Source organism: Apium graveolens, chromosome 10 (genome assembly GCF_009905375.1).
Source record: "Apium graveolens cultivar Ventura chromosome 10, ASM990537v1, whole genome shotgun sequence".
Taxonomy (NCBI): domain Eukaryota; kingdom Viridiplantae; phylum Streptophyta; class Magnoliopsida; order Apiales; family Apiaceae; genus Apium; species Apium graveolens.
Window position 1 is genome coordinate 207774383 of NC_133656.1, and position 26723 is coordinate 207801105.

The 26723-nt window shown below is 33.5% G+C and overlaps 1 protein-coding gene across 12 annotated transcripts; it reads left to right on the plus strand.

Annotated features, from left to right (window-relative positions):
* Window positions 1-798: 798 nt before the first annotated feature.
* Window positions 799-25598, plus strand: LOC141689046 (uncharacterized). 12 transcript variants are annotated; one of them, XM_074493213.1, is made up of 9 exons: window positions 799-965; window positions 3604-3714; window positions 6537-6648; window positions 7255-7366; window positions 7468-8045; window positions 9049-9117; window positions 9215-9336; window positions 24653-25134; window positions 25219-25598. In XM_074493213.1, the coding sequence occupies exons 7-9, from the start codon at window positions 9315-9317 to the stop codon at window positions 25498-25500; spliced, it is 786 nt and encodes a 261-aa protein (XP_074349314.1). In that variant the 5' UTR covers window positions 799-965; window positions 3604-3714; window positions 6537-6648; window positions 7255-7366; window positions 7468-8045; window positions 9049-9117; window positions 9215-9314; the 3' UTR covers window positions 25501-25598. The 12 variants fall into 12 exon arrangements, with proteins under 12 accessions (XP_074349314.1, XP_074349313.1, XP_074349308.1 ...); XM_074493212.1 differs by having other exon boundaries at window positions 9234-9336; XM_074493207.1 differs by having other exon boundaries at window positions 7468-9117.
* Window positions 25599-26723: the final 1125 nt, after the last annotated feature.

The following is a 26723-nucleotide window of genomic DNA, read 5'->3' on the forward strand; positions in this document are numbered from 1 at the left end:
TAATGAAATCAAATAATATTTTAAAAATAAATATGCATACATTTAATATAATTCTACATATATTTATAAAAAATATTAAAATATAATTATAATATTTATTTATATCGTATAATTCGTGTCGTGTCGTGTACTCGATGTTTAAACACAAAACCAACATTAAATCTCGATCGTGTACTTTCGTGTCGTGTACTAAAAACACAAACACTAAATTTTCGTGTCATTTCGTGTCGTGTAAGTCATGTTGTGTCCAAAATTGTCGGGTTTGCCTCCAGGTCAGTTGTAGCATTGTAGGTAATCCAATACCTTGTTTCTTCTCTTCTATATCCCCTGTTAAGATTTTATGCGAAAAATTAAATTAACATATTTGGGTCCGCATGACAGATACAGATACGGGAAATAAATTTCGGGATATGACTATATTTATAAATATAATTTTTATATTTTTTAATTCTTGAAGCACTTTCATTTATTTTTAAAAATTCAAATGATGAAAAAATTTAAACTTTTGTTTGTTTTAGGGGACCGTATCCCGGTAAACCTTCCTTTTGTATCAGGAAAATCTTAAATGTGATAAATAATTAGCGATTAAGTTTCATCCAATTTTTTACATTAAAGTATAAATCTTGACACATTTTTTAAAATTCTTATAAAATGTCAATTTTTTTACCTCTTTTTCTGAATAAAAATATAATTTACGAATTTTTATAAACAAGAACATTATAAATTATAAAATTATACCGGCTTTATAAATTATAATGTGTGGCCTCACGGGAAAAAACCGTAGTACTGGTAGCATTATTCTATAATCAGATAATAAAAGCATATGACCCCTAATATTTGTAAGTTTACCGGTAAAATTAAACTCGTTTAATTCACATAGAAGATCTTGTTTGCTAGACTCTTCTGTCGCTGCATGTTTCTCCTTCCTTCACGCTCCCCGAGACTTCTCGCTAGATTAATTTCAGGTATTTTTTATGTTTATTCGATTAAATGAATTGCATATGTTCATTCCATTCATGATTTTTTGTTATTAGCGAATCTTTGTGTTGGTGCTTATACTCCTGCCATAGTTGTTATTAGTGAAATATATGTTATGTGTGTGAAATGCTTGTATGAATTGGGTAAATCTGGCTTCAACAATGTTTACCAAATTTCGAGTCCTACCTTCTTTTCGACCAACATGGTAGATTTTTATATTTCTGGGTGGAATGTTTTCCTGGCTCTTATTTTTTTCAGTTATAACTATGATTGTTTGAATTAAGATATATTTGAAAGTATGCATAATCAGCGTAGAAAGCTATATTCAACTACTTTCTTAATCCTTACTAGTAGCAAATAGGAAGGATAATTTGGTCCCATTACTGTAACCTACTAATTTTTAGCAAGTGGGAAAATCATAAAAGAAAAAATTGAATGACTGTTTGTACGTCAAAAAGGAAGTATTAGCGAAAAATGATAAGCAACTAACTTTTGGCCATGTATGTCATATAGTGCATTGTAAAATAATTGAACAGAAATGTGATAATTAAGAACACATCATTTGCAAAATCAGGCTCCAGTGAAGGATATTAGATTTCCTTTAGCATTCTTTTACTGCTAAATAGGGCCTTGCCCCTACTAAATTCTTCTGGTGGGATTCTTGGTTAATACCTACAGCCTGCCTGCCTGCCTGTAAGTTATCTGCAACTTGTAGATTATGAGTTCAGAAGTATTACAGTAATGTAATGGATATAAATGATAGTAGTTTTAACAGAGATTTAGATTACGAACAGAGATGCAGAGATATTTTATAGAAGAAATAGATTCGCGAGAGAACCAGGGGAAGAAGACAGAATTTTCTAGAGAGAGAATTTGTAGAGGAGTGAGAGAATAGTTGGTTAAACAAAGTTCCTTCACTGTTATTTAGTTAAAGCAACGTGATATAACTATTTACTTCTATTTATAGACCTCACTTCTAACACTTGTAATGATGCAAATACCCTTATTAAGTCTTTTTCTCAATACTACTGCTCACTTTGAACCTCAAGACTACTACTGGAAACTATTATATTGCAGTTCCCAATCTAAGTTGTTCCAACGAAACAAACCAGAAACCTCGAAAAAACACTTATGTACTAAGATGATCCGCAAGATTTAGAGGTGCTTATAAATTTAAACCCACAAGTAGTGGTCCTCATAATTAGATATATTTTGTTTCCTTTGATTTTTTGTCGCATATTTGCAGCAGTCTCCTGTAATATGATAAATTCTGAATACCCACCTTTCATTTTTTTTAAATCAATAGACATTTGTTTGAAATGTAAACTCATATTAAATCCATAAGTAACATAAATATATAAATTTATACTTAAAAATTCCTATTTTCTACATCTTGAAAAAGGGCATTACAAGCTAAGAGAACTAATACTTTCATAATTAAAATAAAATCAACATGAAAATATCTCATTTTAATTTTTATACAGATATTACAACTGTGATAAGATCGACAGACCTTGAGCACATCATATAGTCGATCTTACCTTCCATAATCTATAGTTGGTAAAACAAATATATGGAATATATAATAAGAGAACTTATTGGTGGCAATATATGAGGAAGCATGTGTACCTCAAACTTGAGTAAACACAAGACATGTGTGTCACTATTTGATGTTGCACTTGCATATCTTTCGAATCTACATTCTGATATCTTTGCCCTTAAATTAAGGAAAATATTCTACCCGAACAATAGCTAAGTTCCGAGAAATGAAATATAAAGATCTATGATGTTGGTCGAAAAGAAGGTAGAACTCAGAAATTGGTATATATTGTTGAAGGTAGATGTACCCAATTTATATTCTACATCCAGCATTTCACACACATAAATATATTTCACACACATCTAACATAAATTCTTTTGATTACTAAACAAACTATGACAGTATCTGTACCAACACAAAGAATCACTAATAACAAAAAATCATGAATAAAATAAACAAATACAGTTCCATTCAATCGAATAATCATAAAAAAGAAATAATATGAAATTAATCAAGCAGCGAGAACTCAGCTGTTGCACCTCGGGAAGTTTAAAGGAAAGAGACTCTCATGTAAAACACGTAGCGAGAGAAGAGTTGAGCAAAAAAGATCTTGTACAAAAATTAAACGAGCTTAATTTTTACTAGTAAACTTACAAAAATTAGGGGCGCCGTTGTGTCATGCTTTTATGATCTGCTTATAGGATAATGCTACCAGTCCTCTCTTCTGTATATGAAATTTTATTTCCATAGTTTCATGTTTATTCTTCTAATAACTTTTCATCACATTTATGATTTTTTTTAAATTAAAATTTTATATTAACATGGTACATGTTGGTTCCTACCCTGTAAATTTTCTTTCCATTTTATATATGGATATATATTTGCATTCCAAATTATCTTAATGTGGCAATTTGGTGTGGAAATTTGTGAACTCATTGGCGCAAGCCAGAGAGGTATAACCTCTAATTCACGGCTTTAATTAATTCAATTAAATCACAACACTTAGACACTTTATGCATTAAGAAAGAGAGGACAATCACAATGAAGCACATGATCAAGAACAAAATGATTTCCTATTTGTGCAGATAATTGTCATCAATTTTTTTGTGGGGCGCTGGATTCTTATTCGACCCTCTGTTGATCTCAATCGCAATCGCCACTGCTATTCTTCTCATTTTCGTTCTCAAAGCCTCTAGGTCAGACTGGTCAGTTGTATGTAATTCAATATATTGTTTTATATATTATATTTCCCCTGTTAAAATTGTATGTGAACAAATTAGATTAATACATATGTGTAGGTATTTAACTTCTATTACTCTGGCACCAAATGATTGCCTGTTTGTGCAGATAATTCCATGTTGATAGTGTATGTATATAGCACACACATATTTATAATTGGTGCTCTAGCTTGAAATATAGAACCAGAATTACAAAATGATTAATCGAATGGAGAGAAAGCATTGCTAACTGATTCTGTATACAAGCTAGGACACCGCAGGGAAATATCGTTGGTTCGTGAGCTGCTTTAACTTAAATATAACAATAGCCATAGTTAGATTTATAATGCTGCACCATTAATCACTTTCACTTTTTGGTGTCCGGAAAAAGAAATGGTTATTGTATCATTAGCATTGGACTTGATTTTACCTGACAGTTTTAATTATACTAGTTTTTTCAGTTATAACTATTATTATTTGAACTAAAATATATTTGAAAGTATACATAATCAGCGTAGAAAGCTCTATTCAACTATTTTCTTAATCCTTACTAGCAGCAAATAGGAAGGATAATTTGGTCCCATTACTGTAACCTACTAATTTTTAGCAAGTGGGAAAATCATAAAAGAAAATTTTGAATGACTATTTGTACGTCAACAAGGAAGTATTAGCGAAAAATGATAAGCAACTAACTTTTGGCCATGTATCTCGTATAATTCAAATGTCATATAGTACATTGTAAAATAATTGAACATAAATGTGATAGGAACACATCATTTGCAAAATCAGGATCAAGTGAAGGATATTAGATTTCCTTTAGCAGTCTTTTACGGCTAAATAGGGCATTTCCCCCACCAAATTCTTCTGGCGGGATTCGTGGTTAATACCTATAACCTGCCTGCCTATAAGTTGTCCACAACTTGTAGATTATGAGTTCAGAACCACTATAGTAATGTAATCGATATAAATGATAGTAGTTTTAACAGAAATTTAGATTAAGAACGGCGATAATATTTTATAGAAGAAATAGATTCGAGAGAGAACTTGGAGAAAGACATAATTTTCTAGAGAGAGAATCTGTAGATAAGTGAGAGAACAGTTGGTAAACAAAGTTCCCTTTACTGTTATTTAGTTGAACCAATGTGATATAACTATCTACTTCTATTTGTAAACCTCACTTCTAACACTTGTAATGATACAAATACCCTTATTAAGTCTATTTCTCAATACTACTGCTCACTTCCAACCTCAAGACTACTCAAAAATACTATATTGCAATTCCCAACCTAAGTTGTTCCAACAAAATGAACCAGAAACCTTGAAAAACACTCCATGTACTAAGATGATCAACAAGATTTAGAGGTGCTTATAAATTTAAACCCACAAGTAGTGGTCCTCAAAATTAGATATGTTTTGTTTCCTTTGATTTTTTTGTCGCATATTTGCAGCAGTCTCCTATAATATGATAAATTCCGAATACCCACTTTTCATTTTTTTAAAATCAATAGACATTTGTTTGAAAATGTAAACTCATATCAAATCGATAAGTAACACAACTATAATAATTTATCCTTAAAAATTCCTACTATCTATATCATGAAAAAGGGTATTACTAGCTAAGAGAACTAATACTTTCAAAATTCCAAATGAATCGTGTGTTTTCAACATTAAAATACCTCATTTTAATTTTTACACAGATATTACGACGGTAATAAGATCGACAGACTTTGAGCACATCATATAGTCGATCTTACCTTCCATAAACTATAGTTGGTAAACAAAATGATATGTAGTATATATAATAAGAGAACTTATTGGTGGCAATATACGAGGGAGCATGTGTACCTAAAACTTGAGTAAACACAAAGCATGTGTGTCACTATTTGATATTGCACTTGCATATCTTTCGAATCCACATTCTAAAATCTCTGCCTTTAAATTTAGGAAAACATTCTACCCAAACAATAACTAAGTTCCGAGGAATGAAATATAAAGATCTATGATGTTGGTCGAAAAGAAGATAGAACTCATAAATTGATAAATATTGTTGAAGGTAGATATACCCAAATCATATTCTACAGCCAGCATTTCACACACATAACACATATTTCACACATATATAACATAAATTCTTTTGAGTACTAAACAAACTATGACAATATCTACACCAACACAAAGAATCACCAATAACAAAAAATCATGAATAAAATTAACAAATACAATTCATTCAATCGAATTAACATAAAAAAGAAATGATACATGAAATTAATCAAGCAGAAAGAACTCAGCTGTTACGCCTCGGGAAGTTTGAAGGAAAGAGAGTCTCATGTAAAACACTTAGTGAGAGAAGAGTTGAGCAAAAAAGATCTTGCACATAAATTAAACGAGCTTAATTTTACTAGTAAACTTACAAAAATTAGGGGCGCCGTTGTGTCATGCTTTTATGATCTGCTTATAGGATAATGCTCTTCTATATCTGAACTTTCATTTCCATAGTTTCATGTTTATTCTTGTAATAACTTTTCATCTCATTTGTTATTTTTTAAATTAAAATTTTATATGAACATGATACATGTTGGTTCCTACCCAGTAAATTTTCTTTCCATTTTATATATGGATATATATATATATATATGCATTTCGAACTATCTTCATGTGGCCATTTGGTGTAGAAATTTGTGAGTGTAACTTCCTATTCGCGGCTTTGATTAATTCAATTAAATCATAACACTACGATACTCAATGCATTAAGAAAGAGAGGACAGACGCAACAAGAAGAAAATGATTGCCTGTTTGTGCAGATAATTGTCATCAATTTCTTTTGCGGGGCGCTGGGTTCTTATTCAACCTTTTGTTGATCTCAATCGCAATCGCCACTGCTATTCCTCTCGCTTTCGTTCTCAAAGCCTCTAGGTCAGACTAGTCAGTTGTATGTAATTCAATACCTTGTTTCTTCTATTCTATTTCCCCTGTTAACATTTTATGTGAACAAATTAGATTAATACATATGTGTAGTTATTTAACTTCTATTACTCTGGCGCCAAATGATTGCGTGTTTGTATAGATAATTCCGTGTTGGTAGTGTATGTATATTGCACATACATATTTATAATTGGCGCTCTAGCTTAAAATATAGAACCAGAATTACAAAATGATTAATTGAATGGAGAGAAGACGTTGTTAACTGATTCTATAAAGAAGTTAAGACACCGCAGGGAAATGTCATTGGTTCGTGAGTTGTTTTAACTTAAATATAACAATAGCCATAGTTGGATTTATAATGTTGGACCATTAATCGCTTTCAATTTTTGGTGTCAGGAAAAAGAAATGGCTATTGTATCATTAGCACTGGACTTGATTTTACCTGACAATTTTTATTATACTAGTTATTACTTGGGGTACTATAACTAATATAGACTATGTATGTTTTTGTTTATTACATGATACACGATTTTTTTTGTGTATTTATGTGTCTTGTGGTGTTATTTTGTGAATAATTACCTACACTGTTGAATGTAGAGAGGCATGTGAGACGCAACTGCACACGAGAAATGCTGTTACCGAGAGTTTGTAGCTTTGTTTCAATAACTGTGCTGGGGAAATCCTCAACGGTCAGATTTTTTAGATGAAGGTATTCTTTCTTAAAAAACTTGAGTGTTTGTATATGTTTATATATATATAATAAGATTTAATGAATAAAACTAAACTGATTTCTACATCACTGACTCACAGGAAGGCAGAGGTAACTTGGAGTCGAAATTAGAGAAGCAGATGAGATGTAACAGTAATGTTACCGGCTCAAAGTCAGTTACCGTGATTTTGGAGATTAGTTTCAATGTCCGTGCTTTAAAAATTCTAGACATTCAGATTTTTTTTTATTGTCTAACCAGCGTGTTCAATTCGAGCAGGTATCTGCAAACCGAATTGGAGTATATATTAAAATTAACTAGATTGGTATTTCTAGTAGACTAACTTTTTTGAATTCCTGGATGAATTTTTTATTAGCATTACTTTTGGTTACTTACTATTGTTAGATCCTCAAAATTATATGAATTATGGCCTAAGAATTTATGGTACTAGGTAGGGAACTAATTATGACATATAGTTTTATTCTCAACAGAAAATTGAATTTGATGCTGTTGATAATCGGATCTATCAGTATGGTACAGATCAGCCTCCAAAGTATGTGAACAATACGCATTTGTCATTGAGGGCTAGAAAGTTTAATATGGGCTGAGTTGATCCAGATCAATCTTTCAAGAGGGAAGATGATGCTTTCTGACGTGCACTGGCTGCGGTTCCGGCTAATAGTGAGTTTCTCATTATAAGATTTTCGTTACGAGACTAATTATCTAAATCACGGTCTTGCAATTTTTGTTATTAAAGAAATTCCGGTAAGAGGTATTCTGGTTGAATAACTTTAGGCGTGCTTTTCCCCCTCTTCCCCCTCTTCTCACTCTGAATTGGCAAAATCTTGGTTACGAGCATGAGTATTTGTGATGGAATATCTTGCAAGAATGTAGGGTGTTGATCATAGCGGAGAAGGTACAGTATTGAATAGATCTGTCGTTTAAGTAGTCATTACAAATGCCTCGGTACGTGCAACTATCATCTCCTAATTTTAGTTTATCACTTTTCCTGTAATATTCTTTTATAATAATTATAAAAAATGCAAGTCTTTAATAAATAAATATATATATGTATGAATATATAGGTCCTACTGAACTAGAAACCTCCTTATATTGAAAACTAGAAACTATTTTTTTTAATCGCGTGGAAACATATGAAATATGGTATGTAAATTAATCATTGGGAGATGGAGAAAAATACAGTGAAGTTAGATTTTATAAAAAAACTCACCAGTTGATGGGAAAAATCAAATTAAAAATGGAGGGGAAAAGTGAAAGGGTGTATTTTAATTCCGTGGTATATATAAGATGGCCATTAGATTAGATTGATCTAAGGACTTAGATTAGTTTCTAATTTTCATTTTAAGAGTTGTTTCTATTTGATCATCTATATCTATATCTATATATAAATATAAGTTTGTATGTATATTATGTACAAAGCAAGATTTTGAATTTAGGTGGCGCTCTATGCTCCTCTGCGAGTATTTTTCGTGATTTTTTAAAAGTTATATCCATTTTTTCTATAACCATGAAATAGTAAGTTAATTTTAACTACATGTCTTTAAAACCTTAGAACTAGAATTGAATTTTCTATCCGCTCCTTACTGGACTTATGTCACTGCATTTGCCCGCTTGTAGTCCACATTTTCAGTGCAATTGATCCTTCTGGTTAATTATATTTCAGTGTTCCAAGTTGTGTTACCCCAAGAAAAGATCCAGAACTCAAAAAAACTATCTTCAATTTTAATTAGAGGTACCCAATGCAACAATTTACTTTTGGTATCTCCAATGCTATTTTGTTTATGTATTACATCAAGTTTTCATTTTTTTGCTTCATATTACTCTCTCAGGTAGTTAGTGATGTTGTAGGTGGAGGCATCACCTAGTGATATTGTAGGTGGAGGCATCACCTGATTTTATTCGGTTGCACTAACTGTGCTTGTTGAGAGCATGCTTATATTCTTGGAACTAGGTACTTCCGTATCCTGAGGTCACTGTTAAAGTTGGGACTACAATTAATATCATATATAACTTTGATATTCAAACACTTTATTTAGTTGTTAAATATCAACACATGATTCATTGCATCCAAATATATCACTTTGGTCACTGTTTGCAAATCTAACTCAATGTGATCAGTCTTATTAAATTTGTATCAAACATTATGGTTAACTCAAATTATGGTCAAACTAAACGCTTTAAGTCTTAATTTCTGTTATCATTTGAGATTGCACGGACTTAAAACACCCGGTTTCCGACTAGATTGCTGATGGAGCTGTTGGACAAACTTAGTATTTTAGACTAAGTTGTGAATCATTTTGAGACTCTATATGAGTGAGAAACATTATGTGTTAGTGGTGTGTATTTATTGGAACGTATTCTCCTCTTCGAGGGGATTCCAACGCATATTTACACGCTCAAAATGAGTAAAAGGTGAATGATAACTGATGTTCCAAAGTTTTACCTTTTAATATGAAAAGTGGTTTTGTACCACATCGAGAGTAGCACAAACCTATTCCTTAGTTTTTCTTATAAATACCATGTACCACATCGAAAAGAAAAACAAGTCCTTTCAAGCCTCTCTTTATAAATAGAGTCTTAGGGCACCGGTTTTATTAAGTCGAGGAAATAAGAGTCATCTCTTTCATTCTCGGTCTCTTTAGTCTTAAATTTTTCCAATATTCCGGTGATAGTTCTCGGGCTCAGTTCAAGTTCGCTGAGAGTATATTCGATCTATCGATTATACTTCGTTTTGTCCTGGGAAGCAGGTCGCTAAACACGGATGGTGCGGGGCGAAACTGCTTTAAGGAGACAGTTTTCTGGACTCGAGATTAAATCCAATCTCTGTTTGTTTTCTCAAACTCTTCTCTTAATTTAATTATTAATTCTTATATGTTTATGTGATTTAAGAATTAGCAATGTTCTTGTGAATTAGTTATATATTCAATATATATATATATATATATAATAATGTCTTTATCGTACAAGATTGATAACAATCTTAAAGCAGTTTCGTTCAATTTTCATACTTTCTTGTGAGTAGACGCAAAAGTCAATTTGATTGTTTAAATTGGATTTATTTATGGGTATAGGAGTGACCATTATTTGCCTCATTAATTAAATTAAGTTTAGTGCGTCAATTTCTTTGATCACTTGTTGCCATGTGCTTGAAATTAATATAAATTTGATTTTAAGTGGTGTTTTGTTTAAGCATAACAGGTATGAGGCAAAAATAAGCACAAAGTTGTTGGATAATTGGTTCAAAGGCTATTGATACTTTAATGATTATTGATTTATGATCAACTTATATTCAAGTGGACATATTTGGTGACATCTCTCTCGGGTTGATTATTATAAATTGGTAGATTAAACCCAAATTTATAATGTGTCCATGTTTTCGCCATTAATGGATAGCTTATCATGTTTTGTTTAATTAACATGGTGATTGATAATATATATGAGCTAGAGTTTCTTAATTCTGAATTGATTTCGGAATTATTAGTATACTGATACAAGAATCGTATATGCTATTGTTTACATGCATGTTTGCAAGTTCATAACATGATATTGCTATGCAATTAAATGATATGGCTACATAAATGTGACCCTTCATGATGGAACTTGATTATTTATTAATTAATTTTTAATCATTGTTGAGTGATGATAAGGCATCAATTATTATTGTTTAATCTTTAATAATGGAGTTGTATCACAAACTTGTAATACTGGATAAATAGAGGCCTTACCGCGCATCTATTTAATTGGAGAAAATAGATTACAAGCATAGGTTGGTGACAATAAACGTGATACAAACTATGTAGTTCTAAACATCTTATTTTAATAGATTTATTTGTTAACAAAATATTTTTAGTCTATATGGAGGCTTTGGAAAGCTATTAAAGGAGGCATAAGTTGCTTTATTATGTAACGTGTCTCGTTAGTTAACATTAGTTTGACTGGAAAAATTTGTTCTAGTATTTTCACTTGTGCTGCACTGGATATAATGCAGTAATATGTTTGTTAAAAACAATATGACGAGTTGTGCAGTTGAAGTGAACTAGATTTACAATTGCTCAGGATTCTCCACATTAAAAACCTAATGGGCCTGAAGTACAGGTTATGGGTCGGCACATAAATTATATTTTTCTGGTTGGGTTTTTTCCTCCAGTTAAATAGTAATTTCACGTGTTGGTGTCGGTCTGCTGCGGCAGTGACACACGAGCCTATTATAGTGATCCATGTGATACTTAATACGGCGAATATTGATATCAGTATTTATGCTGAACTTCGGAGATAATCCGAAAAGTTGTTAACCCTAACACATCAGTTGATCAAGGATCACTGAATGTGGGTTTATTGAAGATTTATGTTCTTCCTTTGGCCTTTTCTGGTTGTACCAGTAGGTGAGCCAGAAATGTAGGTTTGTGTGAACCATGTAAATATTTTAGAGAAATTCGGTAATTGAATTTTTAATGATAAGAACCTCGGGAAGTTCTTTAAACATGATATTAAAATCTTATAGGTTTTAATGAATGACGTAAAACCTGCTCACATGAGAGGTAGTGACACGATACGTGTTTACTGTCTGGTTTGATAGTAAAACATTTGTCATTCGTACTCGTAGTCGAGTCAATATTGAAGCTAAATAGAGAGATGTGTGCTCTATAAACTCAAGGGTAAATCCAACTTAATATAGATAATTAAGATGGTAGTGAATAAATTTGATGATGAATAATCACCGGGCAAATTATGTTTACAACGTGAATATTCATGAGGTCGTTGCACCTTACTCGCATTAAATAAATGGAGTAGATGCAGGCTTGAGTTGCGCTCTGAGAGAGATACAAAACGATTGTGATAAGCTCAGACTATCACTGAATTTGAGGATATTAGTTACGAAGGGCTAATCATTCCTTAAACATGATACCACATATGGAAATAATTAAATTTCCTATTAGTTTTAGAATGTTTTCTGACATTCTGTAAAATATTAAAATTGTGGGGTATCTAGAATAGAAAATTATTGAATTTTCTATGAATAGTGGAATCTAATGAAACATTCTTGAAAATAATTGAAATATGGGGGTATCTCGAAACTTGATACCAATACCTCTGTTGGTAGCATGAGATCCAAAATCAATTGAGATATTTTGGATGGATACATAGATAATGGTTGAGTCTAATAATATCCGATATATGAATCTAATTTTTGAGATTCGTAAGAATACTATTACATAGTTTAGGAATGCTTATGTGATAAGCTAGTAGATCCTAGTAGATCTGTAATTAAAAGTCATCTAAATGAACTTACGAGTTATTGAATGAATGTGAGGATGAACCTGCAGAGAGCAAAAGATTTGGATAATTGCTAGTCCCGAATGTCTTGATAATTTGCTTGAAGGTGAACTCGTAAATTTAATAAAAGCAATGCGCTTCTCGTATAATTCCTTGATAAGTGAATATATCAAGAGAAAATTTGACTATTACTGAAAGTCAATAAATCAAGATTTTCTAGCACGTGTACTAGAAAATGGATTGTGCATGTTCTCTCTATGTCCTTTGGGGGGAAAGGATGTTAAGAAATATAGAGAGTGGTTCTGTTTGACAGAATCTTGTTTAAAAAATATATAGATCTTCTTACGAGATAGAAGCATTAGGACCCAAATGAATTTTCAAATTGGGAAAATATATGTGGGTCTGAAGGAAGTATAAGGTCAGACTGATAATAAAATATTACAGTCAAAAGTGATGACCTTATATAATTTATGAAATATTCTCGAGTTTTGAGAATAAGGTTCATTAAGATGATACTAAAATTATCGTATTGTGAAATTTAAAAGTGCATCAATGAACATTGAGACGGTCTTTCTAAATAGATATTTGGAGAAATATCTATTTACGTGAACCTGAGGGTTGCTCTAGATAAAGCAAGAGTAGAAAATCTATATTTTCGGTGATCATGTTGAGTGAAACAACATTGACACGAAATAATGGCATATTAAATTTGATATTGTTATGATAAGCAATGCCTTCAAATAAATGACATGGTTGCCATTTTGAGGACGCTCAAAATTGGTTGCTATGTGAATAAGGATTGTCAGTTTAAGGACTCTTAAACTCGGTAATGATGCAAACTGAAATTACTGGTTTTTGGGACGCTAAAAGCTGGTAATATTAATAACAAGTGAAGCCTTAAGTAATAACTAGTAAAGTTATTTCATAAATGTGAAATATGTCAATATGATATGTCAAACTGATTCAAAATCAGAGAATTGACAAGTGTGCATGTCTTATTTACACATGATATGCAAGTCATAATTGATTACATGTGAGTGATCTGATCATTACGAGAAGTAATGACAAGAGGATCATCTCTGAAAATCTTGATGAGATTGAAAAGTTTTGATTTGAAGATTACAATCCTCGTGACTTAAAAGTTTTATATGATACATGTCACATGTTGGTGACGTGAATTTTGAAGAGATCAACGAAGCTAAAGTTGTCATAGCTAGAATGGATTTATATTTATCCAAGCGTAGATGAACAAGGATCTCTCAAGAAGGATTGCAAGTCTGTTGTACTTTTTAAAATTGTACAAAATTAGACATAGGCTACACAGTTGGTAAACTGGGTAAATGCACGAGTACAATGGAAATTGGTCACTTAGAGGTGATTGCAATGAGATTTAAGGTGTATGATATGTGTTCGTGAGCTTGGACTACAATACGAAAGATATCTAATTGTACTATGTGAATATAGTATGTAAATTAGATATTTGACTAAAAGAACTTAAAAGTCATTCGAGAATACATTTCACACTTAGCAGTCGTGTCATGGAAATCCTAAACTTAGCTCGATTCATGATGGAATACGAGTCTGGTGCATAAAATAAATGCAGTTAAAAGGCTGAGTAGCCACTTTGTAAGGAGATTCCTAAATGACAAGGAAAATATGTCTTCAATATGCATATATTGTGTAATCAATATGCAAATTGGGAGATCACATTATTGTGTATGAAATGGTATGTCTCACATCTATGATGAGGACATAATACCATTAAACAACTATTCTCAATGAGAATTATCATGATTGACTATGTAAAGTCAAATGATAATGTTTGGATCCACTAACCAGATGGTTAAACTGAGCGAGTCTGTTTAAGCCAAGGGAATCTAGTTAGACCGAGAGATAGTTGTCAAATCATCGAGAGGAATGAGCCTTGCCTATTGCTTAACAACGTCATGGTGGACACCCAACCTTGCTGACCGGAGATCCCAAGAACTTGGTTCAATGGGACAACTAAATCATGATGACCAAATCACTGTGGAGATAACCCCTGGCCTATTTCTATGATGATGAAACAGTGAGACCCGTAAGGTACGAGGTTAAGCTTTATGCTTTTAATGATCTTTGACGAATACCAGGATTTCAAGTTTGAATACATAATATTCGGTTGAGTAAATGCGGGTTACTCTATAAGATAAAGATCACCTATGTAAGAGAGAAGTATGGCCGCTTCAAAGGAGAATTGCGAGGCACAATTCTTTAGAAACTCTTGCAGAACCAGGACGATGTTCCAGGGCCAAAATGGACATAATCATGAGAACTGAATGAGTCAGGAAAGATATAGTGATGAGTATGTCATCGTTTACACAAACGGTCGAACAGTTCAAGGACATCGCGTCATACTGTCTACCAGTAAAGTCGATATACTTATTCGAGCGAAGGTTCAAGGAGCATTCTCTACCGATCGTATGCTATATCTGACCGCCGGAACTATCACCAAGTCAATCTCCGCGTCTGTCTGTCTATGTGGTGTGTGCTACTGGACCATCAATCTCATTTGTGGGGGATTGTTGGACAAACTTAGTATTTTAGACTAAGTTGTGAATCATTTTGAGACTCTATATGAGTGAGAAACATTATGTGTTAGTGGTGTGTATTTATTGGAACATATTCTCCTCTTCGAGGGGATTCCAACGCATATTTATACACTCAAAATGAGTAAAAGGTGAATGAGAACTGATGTTCCAAAGTTTTACCTTTTAATATGAAAAGTGGTTTTGTACCACATCGAGAGTAGCACAAACCTATTCCTTAGTTTTTCTTATAAATACCATGTACCACATCGAAAAGAAAAACAAGTCCTTTCAAGCCTCTCTTTATAAATAGAGTCTTAGGGCACCAGTTTTATTAAGTCGAGGAAATAAGAGTCATCTCTTTCATTCTCGGTCTCTTTAGTCTTAAATTTTTCCAATATTCCGGTGATAGTTCTCGGGCTCAGTTCAAGTTCGCTGAGAGTATATTCGATCTATCGATTATACTAGTATCTCGTTCGCTAAACACGGATGGTGCGGGACGAAACTGCTTTAAGGAGACAGTTTTCTGGACTCGAGATGAAATCCAATCTCTGTTTGTTTTCTTAAACTCTTCTCTTAATTTAATTGTTAATTCTTATATGCTTATGTGATTTAAGAATTAGCAATGTTCTTGTGAATTAGTTATATATTTAATATATATATATATATATAATAATGTCTTTATCGTACAAGATTGATAACAGGAGCAACTCTTAAAAACTTCATTCACCGCCAAACTGTAAGACCTTATTTAAATTAAAACCTAATATTATATATACACATTTCAATTTTAGACCTTTCCAATTCACGAAAACTATGAACACACGAGTTATCCTTATTTACAACTTCTCTCATTACATATGATATCATATATATACACACATATATATGTTATATGTGTGTGTGTGGTGTATGTGTGTAATTTATAACATCTTACATAATCATTACCAATGTAAGCATACACATATATAAATATATTCATGAATTAATATACATTAGTTGAAGTTGCTTAATGAATCTAAGACATTACATCAACAAGGACAACCTCTTGGATTCCTTGTAATTTGTGGCTATATTGTATACTCACCCTGTATATGAATAATATGATTATATATTTCCGTAAAATTTATTTGTTATCGTACTTTTTTAAATAATCTCACAAGTTGGTTTTACTAATATTGAAAATTACTGATTTTGTATACTAACCAGCTAGGAAGGTGGAATGGGTGTTAGTAAATTAATTGGCCAGGTAAGTTTCTGGTCAGCCACATTATATTGTTGACCGTAAAAATGATACTGACTTTAACATTTGATACAAATTTTAAAATTGAGTGATTACAAATTGACAATGGTTCAAATTTCCAAATAATGATCAAAGTGATATATTTAGACGCAATGTGTCATGTTATTGATATTTAACCCATTCAATTAGTTACCACGATTATTTATTTGCCTTTATGTCTACTGGGGTATTTCTGCATACTCTTGATGAAGCTTATATTTTATAACTATCATTGTGTTATTCTTTATCGGAGTTATGCATCTGTCTTGTGGTTTATATTTAAAAAGATATCGAATATTTGCTAAATATCTATCTGAATGATAGTGGTATCAGATTACTCCTTTTGGCGTAGAATTTTTTTGGTTTATCTAGGAAAATATCATTGTTGGCCTGCCCTGCAAACAGACAAATGAAGCTCTGACAATTTAAGTGTTGTTTTTAATGTTTCCAGTGGTTTTTGGTCTGTGTGTGTTTTTCATTAAATTGCATTTGGTCACTTTTTATTTTGCTAAATGCATTTGGTCACTTTATTTGTGTTATTCTACAATTTCCCATTTTAAAATTTCTTTCATGCATGATATGTGTTTATTCTACTTATTTTTTGAATTTGAATCTATTGCAGTCATGGAATTGAATTATAAGTAGATTAGAGTGTCTCTTGATCTGCATTTAAATTATTAATTTAATATATTATATTGTATCCATAGAAATAAATAATGCCGATGTTCAAAAGAGAACACTCTTACAAAAAAGTCTGTGGAGATTCGTTGATTCTATTATAGAATCTCATCACAAATTATAAAATTTATTTCTGAAATATAAAATTCGATGTTAATGTAGAATATTAATTATATTTGAATATTATAAAAAGCCAAACACTTAAATTTGGAAAAAAATTGATTTTAAATTTGATTCTAATATAGAATATTTTTGGGTAAGTATGATATTACTACAGAACCACTTTGAACTATTTCATTAGTTTCCAATATATTTTTTTTAAAAAAAAATTGTGCAACTTCGTTTTTTAATTCGTTAATTAAAATTTGTAACTATATATGGTGAAAAATGAAATTAATATATATACTATACATATTAATATAATGGTTCTCTACGGAACTCTATATACTGTAAGTGACCATAATATCTAAGCCTCAGATCTTTTTAATACTTACTGTAGTTTATATAAAAACTGTTTATTTTTCAGTAGTGTACACTGAATGTATGATAATAAATATAAGAAGAAAGTAAGAATAAGCATCGGGTAAAGGAAGTTTTGTCTGTGCCTTATATCCTCGAAACCACTCCCAGAAACCCGACCCGATCTCCGTAGGTCATATTGTTCCTCCCTCTTTCCCAGTCCAAAAAGAGGAACAAAAAATAGGATACCCCACGAGGATTTAGTATTATGTAATAATTTTTTTTTTCAAGTTGTCTGATTTTTTCTTCAAAAGATAATAATACAATATTCTTTTGCATTTAATTTAATGTATGGCCAATTTTTTATTTAAATTATGAATATATTAGGGAATATGATTGGGTATTCTAACTCATATGACGAATATTGATTCTCTTTAGTAAGTTATTATAGGTGTATAGAGTGTTACGTTGTCGTTGAAAAAATTTAAACTAATTATATATTATAAAAGTTTCTATGTTCACACAATGGGCATCTAGTATAGGTCAAAGTGGAGCATGATCACATAATCAGGTGATAGATTCGACTGGGGTCGAGCTTGTTGTGTAAAAGGGGAGATTGTTGGGAGTTATCCCACATCGTTTGTTGGAGGGACAGATTGCTAGTTAACCGCTAGTTAACTCCATTAGTATGGGGTATTTTCGGACGTGCCCACAAACAAATTTATATGGGCCTGATCTGGAGCATAGAATATCATAATAATGTGGATTTAAAGTCTGCTTAACAAGGTATTAGAGCTATGGTTGTAACGATCCTTAGTTATCGATGGGCTCTCATAATGGTCCTAGTAAGAGGTGGATGGGATTCCCCGAGATGGGCTCAAGGAAAGGCAGGTGGGCCATCCAGTATGGACCTAGGGGAGATAGATGCATATTGCCTTCCAGTATAGTTCGGGGGAGTGAGATCACACAATCGGGGGCCAAATTCGGCAGGTGTCGAGCTTGATGTTTAAAAAGGAGATTGATAGGAGTTGTTCCACGTCATTTGAGAGGGTTTGATTCGTAGTTAATGAGTAGCAAGTTAACTCTATTAGTATAAGATCTTTCGGGATGTGCAAAAACAAAATCATGCTTGGCCTAGAGCGAAAAATATCATATTAATGTGGGGTTAAGCCATGCTTAGCAGAAGGTTAATATTAAGTATAGTTTCAAAATTTATTTTTATAATTTTATTTTCTTGTATAAAAATTTGAACATTATATTTTTATTTAGAAGAAAAAAAATTAAAAAATTAGGCAACTACATTTATAAGAGTTTTAAAGTGCGTGTCGAGCCCCAATGGAGGAAAGCAAGAGGCCTAGGGGAATCAGGATCGCCTTCTTCTCCTTGTAAAAATAGGAATTTTGAAAAAATAGAGTTTATATTGATAATATGCAAATATTTCAGCTGATTTTTTTATAAAATATTATTATCATCACTACAATTAATTAATCTCATTAATCAATTAACTAATAAATTAATTCATATTTAATTACTTATAAATGACTTCTAATCAATTATTTATTTCAAAAATAAAAATGACTAACTATTATTAATTAACTCATCCACCAATAAATCATTATCTTTTATGGTGTGACCTTGTAGGTTAAATATTAAAGCCGGTAATAAAAATAAATAATTATTATTATTATGTTATTATCATTATATGAATTCTTCCAATCAATTAAATACAATTAATAAATTAAACATATTTATTCTACATCCTGAGAGATACTTCTTAGCATGTCTCGACTATCCGGATAATATGAATTACTACTTAGAATACCAAAAACCTATTCAGTGAATGGTTACCGTACAATAAATTCCTTTTACCCTACAATATCTCGATTAAATAAAAGCATGAATCTCGTGTCAAGCCTATCTTATCTAATCTTATGTTTTCTTTTTCACTGTCTAGTTTTGTTCAATGCAAATTAAAAACTTCTTTTTATTTTATTGACGTTGGCCATATATTTCTGTACTAGCATAAGTGGAATAGCATAGGAGATTTTTTTCTTTCACGGGCAGATGTTTTATCGATCATTCACTATCTCGTGTACAGATTCCTACACCCAGGAGAGCCCTATTTATTGTCCTTAAAGACTAAGAACTAAGCCAAAGTATAGTTCAGTGTATGCAAGATGACTCTAATGACCTCAAATATAAGGACACTTTTATAATCATCACTTCGTGAACTACTGACACGTGAACTCCATTGGTGGTTCAGCTATTCGAGCCATGTTCAGTTAATTTATTCTTTAATAAACACCTACATACTAGCCATAGTGTCATAACACAAATTTCTATGAGAACAGACATCTTTCGTAATGAAGCAAAATATAGTATATACCGATCTTTGCGGATTAAATAACTACCCATTAGTTATCCTAATACAAAGAACTATTTGTTTTAGAGTTATCATCTTTAGATTTATTATTATGTTCTCATCATAATCCATAAAGCCTTCACTCTAAACATTGGATCATCCGATTTAAATATTTTAAATACATAAAGCCCGTAATAAAATACTCCATACATCCCTCTCCATTGTTTACATTTGAGAGGGATGGTTCGACACGCATTTTAAGACTCCTATATATAATATAGTTTCATAAATTATTTTTAAAAAAAAATATTCTGAATAAAAAATTAATATTTTTATTTTTATTCAGAAAAAAAGAAAATTTTAAAAATAAGTTACAGAACTATACTTTATATACGCCTTAAAATGCGTGTCGAACAGTGAAAAAAAAATGTAAAGAAATGAGAGGGACGGAGGTAGTATATAACTATTTTATTAATTCAATTAAACTTAAATAAATTGACCAAAGTATCTCCTAATTCATCATTGATGATTGAATTTAGGACACATCTTTCAATTTCCCATTTGTACTAAAACCAATCACCTCGTTATCTTATACACAATTTCTCATAACGGAGAACACATCGATTTTAAAATAACAGCTTAGTAAATGGTATTTACTATATTTTTATGGGTGTCTGATAACTCCGGTGAGCAGGGCGGCTCCTTCCGACGCCGTTACTGGACCTTCTGGGTGTGAATGGGGTGTAGCTGCTGTTGGGCGCCTGCAAAACAACACCGGAGGGGGGTTTTGTCCCCGCGGTGCCTCAATGTAAGAATAAGAGTCTGGTTGGGGAAGATAAAGATAGAGAGGACTAAAGGTGGCTGTGTGTGTAGGATGGGTGTATGAGAGTGTGTGTAATGAAAGTATTTTTTCTAAACCTTAAACCCTTCATCTTCGGGGGTATATATAGCCCAAAGGTAGGGTTTAGGGGTTGGTACCTCTAGATCAGGGCTGTTGGTTCTTGGAGGTGGAGGACGTCTAGCTTGTGTGGATTGCATACACGTGTCCAGGGAAAGACCACCTTCAGGGTGTCCTAACGGAATCTGACACGCGTCGTGCTTGTCTGATATGTTGGTTGTTGATAGCTGTCATTGTCACGTGCACGCGTACCCTTCCTTGGCGGGTTGTGGAATGTGCATGTGCTCTCTGGGACCCCCTTAGGGTGATCCGGGTTCAGGGTTGGATCCAGGTAGGCAGGTGATCCAGGTCATGGGCTGGACCCTGGTAGGCAGGTGATCGAGATCAGGGGCTGGACCCTGGTAGGCAGGTGATCCAAGTCATGGGCTGGACCCTAGTTAGGATAAGATCCAGGTTGTGAGCTGGATCCTGGTTAGGAGATGATCCAGGTCCTAGGTTGGCCCTGAGCCTGGGTCTCTCCACTTTATTGCTCTAGGAGAGGGGGCCTTGATCCATAAATTGATCCTGATACCCCATAGATCCTGGTTGGGCCCTAGCCAGGTTGCTTATACCCTATCATTTGCCTCCCACTCCCTTATGCAGATTCTCTGGATGAGGGAGTAGAGTAGTATCATGTAGCTGTTGTTTTAGGAGAAAAATTTCTGCTCCCTGGATGCCCCCCAATCCGGATCTGGTGTAGTAGATACCAATCCGGGTTAAGGTAGAATAATTTGGTGACTTTAGAAAAATTTATGCTCCCTGGTTGCCCCCCAATCCGGATTTGGTGTAGTAGATGTCAATCCGGATTAAGGTAGAAGAATTTGGTTGCTTTAGAAAAAATTGTGTTCCCTGGTGCCCCCCAATCCGGATCAGGTGTAGTAGATAGGTAGAAGAATCTGGATGCTTTAGAAAAATTTATGCTCCCTGGTTGCCCCCCAATCCGGATCTGGTGTAGTAGATGCCAATCCAGATTAAGGTAGAAGAATTTGGCTGCTTTAGAAAAATTTCTGCTCTCTGGTTTCCCCCAATCCGGATCTGGTGTAGTAGATGCCAATCCGGATTAAGGTAGAAGAATTTGGTTTCTTGAGAAAAATTTCTACTCCCTGTAGCTCCCCAATCCGGATCTTTTGGGTAGGTGAAAACTGTTGCCTTAGATAAAATTTTGCTTGTTTGCTGCCCGTAGGTCTGGATTCACTTTCATCCGGGTATGTGTCAATGATCCGGGTAGGATGCTGCATTTTGTTTGGAATTTATAACATTTTTCAGATTTTTCCCTCCCATGAATTTGAAATTTCGGCAGATACTCCCTAAAAAACCGGCCCATAATCATTCTGGGGTTTAATGCGCTTTAAGTATGTATATATGTGTATATATGCATATTTTGTAATTGCTGGGTAGACGAATCCCTGGCTGCCACGTGGCAGGGGGAGTTACTCCTTCCCGGGCCTATAAAAGGCTGCCTCCCCTCTTCCATTTTACTTTTTATTTTCACCCAAAAATGAAAAGTCACTTCGCCTTCTTCTTTTCTCTCTCAATTCCCTTGGAGTTCTTCGAAGCTTTTGAGTGTTTGCTGCCTGATTTTTCCACCGTCATTCCGTCTTTTCTTGTTCTCGTGTTCGATAAATCTGTAAGCCCCTTTCTTCTTGTATTTTTTATTACTTATTTTTTCAATTTCTTTTATTTTCGAATTTCCGCACTTTGCCCCAAGGTTTTGAATGTTTTGATTTTGTTGTAGACTCTTCACTTTTTGGGTTGTTTCTGTGGTGTATTTGTCCATTTCTCGCTTGTACCTATTTAGATCTGCGATTTTCTGTATTTTTTAAACTCGATTTTAGTTTGTGTTTAGTTGGATTTTTTGGGTTTGTTATGTTGTTCTTCGTGTTCTTGACGGGAATAAGTGTGTGTATATGTAAAAGCTCTATGTTTTGCCTTTTGATTCTCAAGGTTACTGTTTGTGGTAAAGGGTTTTAATTTTGATCCAGGTATGGGGTGCATAACCCGAATCTTGAGTAGTTTACTTGGGTAGAATTGTATGATTTAAGGTACTTTGAGGTTTATATTGGTTTTTCGATCCGGATCTATGCTGAAGTTCTTGATCCGGGTCCCTTTATGCTTCCCGCTACCCGGGTTGGTTATGGTTTCTGGGAATTTAGGTGTTTAAGGTGTTGCTTTTGTTTTCAGTATATGTGATCCGGATCGTTGATGTTTTTCCGGGTTGGACTTGCATTAGCGGTCTGAATCATTAGGTTATGGTAAAACTAACATAACGTACGTGATCCGGACCGCCTAGCAAAACACATAAAATCTGTAGGGACCAGGTACCTTCATTTTAATAGGTATATGGTCCGGACCAAGAAGCGGGCTAAGAGAGTCTTTAACTGCTACCCAATTTTTTCTGGAGACGAGAGTGATCCGGATTCTTTTGGAAGAGAACAGATCCGGGTTGAATGGTGAAGAAGGTTTCCGGGTTTGCTGAAATAATTACTAGTTTCCGGTTCAAGAGGCTTCCAGAGAACTCGGTTCTCTTTCCCCCGAAGGTCGCTGGACCAATATAAAATACCATTTTGTCAGGAAACCGGCCGAGTTTGAGAATAACATTTACTATGGTCGGGTTAGATACGAGAAGCATGAAGATGGTCATCCAGGGGTTTATGACCAGGGGGCTCTAGAGGAAGCTTTTTCCATGTTTTCGATTAGCCGGGACCACTATCAGCTGAAGGACTTCTATGTGGAGGCCGACCTGGCTGACATGGATATAGCGATCTGGGCTGCATTCCAGCTAACACCTGATATTGCTTGGAGGTGGTCGGAACCTCACGAGAGGATTTACCACCGCCCCTCGGATGGCTTCATCCCGGTATGGCTAGAGCATCTATGATCTAGGTGGAGTCCTCGTTGCCACATTTTTGTCAAACATCTCTGTAAATATGTTTATAGGATCTCCCCGATGCAAATCACCCCGAACGGTGTTAAATCTATGACATGGTTTATAGCCTGTTGTAATAAGGCCGGACTTCTGCCCACCTTTAAACTCTTCCACCAAATTTTCTATCTTTCCAAGTCAAGCCAGAAACTCTTCTACGAGCTTAGGTTCTGGGCCTCAGAGTGTGGTTATGGTCCGGGGGTGGCCAAACCAGTTATGCATCAGACCTCCTTGAAGCACTGGAACGGTGAGCTTATAATGTTGAAAGGGTTCGATTTGGCTTTCTTGCTTACTTTACCCTGGGAGATGTTCAAACGAAGTTCAATCACGCGATCTTAGAGGTGGAGGCTGTGACCCAGATCAAGAAATTTTGTGGTTGTCTCGGGTTTCAGCCGACCCGGGATACTTTCATGAATCACAAGCTGATGTTCCAACTCGGTTGTAAGTTTCATATCGTTTTGGACTCCTTCCTCACTTTTACTTGCATTTAGGCTAGAGGATCCGGATTAGTTGCTTTGGTATTGTATGGACTACCCATTACACTTGGTGATCCGGATTAACCCTTTTACTTAAATCTATTGCTTTGCATCTGGGTCCGGGTTTCCCAACCTTTTCGGTAACCCGGGTAGAGTTGTTTTCTTGTTTTTCCATTAACATTTATCTGCTTCCTGACCCGGATTGTTGGTTGACTTAGGGGACCTGGGTCTCTTTACTTTTTAGTTTTGGTTGCTTAATCCAGACCACTTAATATCTTTATTTTGACTTGGTTCTTTTTTCCTCTTCTGCAGGTTTGCCGCATTACAATCTTTCGTTTAGGGCGATAATGTCTTCTTTTGCCTATGCCGTTGCTTTTAACTCCTTGGGCCTGGCTTATAAGACCACTAAAGGAGCTCCCGGACCCGGATTTGATTCTGCAGATGCTGAGGGGGGAGCCGAATCTTCTGCCCCCCAGAATGTGGTAGATCTGGCTAATGTGCCCTTGCCTGATGATCCGGTTGTTCAGGAGATTTTCGAGGATGAGGCCCCTCGCCCAAAGAAGAGGAAATCGGTTCCGGGAAAGCCTCCCCGGGGCCAAGCTGCTATCTCCAACCGGGTCATCTGTGATTCGGAAGGAAAGGGTCTGGGTGGAGAACCGGTGAAAGTTGGGACCAAGTCCTTGGTATACCTGGTCGGATTCATGTCAAGCATCCCATCAGAGGAGGATTGGGATGAAGTGGAGGGCTCTAGTATGGCAGCAGCTTTCAAGAGGGTGACCGAGCAATGGGGTCAGGTGAGATTCAGGTTGTTTTTATGGTTTTATGTCCGTATTGTTTTTCCCACTTTGTTTCTTAGCTTATTCCTTGTCTTCTTCCAGGTTGGGAGTTCCATATCCATCTGCTCTGATATAGCTTTCATCGAGGTCCGGGAGGCCAACAACCGGACCAGGGCTGAGAAGATCCGAGCTGATGGTCTGAAGGATGAGCTGGATGAGGCTCGGGAGGGCTTCAAGACCGTCGAATCCGGGTTGAATGAACAGCTGAATGATGAGAAGGCCCAGACTGATGGTCTTGCCAAGGAGGTGGAGAAGCTGAAGGTCGACCTTGCTACTAAGGAGGATTTAAATAAGGAAGCTATAACATTACTCTTGAAAGATTAAAGCCTTGTTTATTTCAACTGTTTTCGAGAAATTTTTTTTAAGAAAATTGGATAAACTAAAAACATGTTCAAATGCAAAATTTTCAAAACAGAAAATGGAAAAATAGAAAACACCGTTTTCCATGTTTTCCAAATTATAACTAAAGATATGAAAAGTGTGGAAAACAACATTTTGATGTTTTCTAAACCTAGAAAAATGAAAACACTTTAAACATCTAACAGACACAAACATTTTTATATTTTTATTATTTTTAACTTTATATGACCATTAACAATTTTGTAAGTTTACTTAGAAAGTTAACAAAAAAGAGTAGTCAGTAAACAATCAATATACTACTAACTTAACTTATGGAATTTATAAATTTTCAACACTATAATAAAGTATTTTTAAATTAAAAAGTATAATATATATTTGTAATAAAAAATTCAAAATAGTTTAATTTAACAATTATTTTGTTAATTTGATTAATATTAATATTTATATTATAAGAGTGAGTTTAATAATATAATAACTAATACCTTATATGGTAGAAAAATAAAGAAGGGATTCTTAGAACTTAGTTATGAGTTATTTCGTAAAATATTATTCAAAAAAATTGTATATAATTATTAATTGGATTATTTATTAAAAGCTACAAAATCATATATATATATATATATATATTTAGTCATATAATTAGAAAGTTTCATTATTCAACCTATATTAGAAGACTATTTTATACTTTATTTGTCATATTTAATTATATTTTATCTAAAAAAGTTATTTTAAACATGTTAACGAAATATGTATATATAATTAAATTGTGAAATGTTTAAATTGTTTTACTGGTTGCTCTTCTATATATTTACTCAAATTATCTTGTCATTTATTTAATATTTTTAAGAAAATTGAAAATATATCATATATTATTTTAGTATTTGGAACACATTCTCTAAGTTTTCAACAGTTTTCTTAAAAATGAAAATTTTAGAAAATTTTAGAAAAACAGAAAATAGAAAAATGAAAAAAATTTCTACAAATTTTCTACAATTTGTACCCGTGTACTAGTTTTGTACCCTGTGATGCACGGGATGATTATAGTTTTTTTTGTAAATATTTTTTTTGAATATTTATTATTTATTTAACTAATTTTTAATAAAATAATTTTATTCCCTAGATAAATTTTATGTTCTTCATTAATAATGTATTTTTTTAAAAATATATATTTTGTGTACTCATATATT

Coding starts and splice junctions, on each gene's coding strand:
- LOC141689046 (XM_074493210.1), top strand. CDS start 9,315: ATGCTTATATTCTTGGAACTAG. Junction 9,337..24,652: donor GCTTATATTCTTGGAACTAG/GTACTTCCGTAT, acceptor CCTCTTCTGCAG/GTTTGCCGCATTACAATCTT. Junction 25,135..25,218: donor TGACCGAGCAATGGGGTCAG/GTGAGATTCAGG, acceptor GTCTTCTTCCAG/GTTGGGAGTTCCATATCCAT.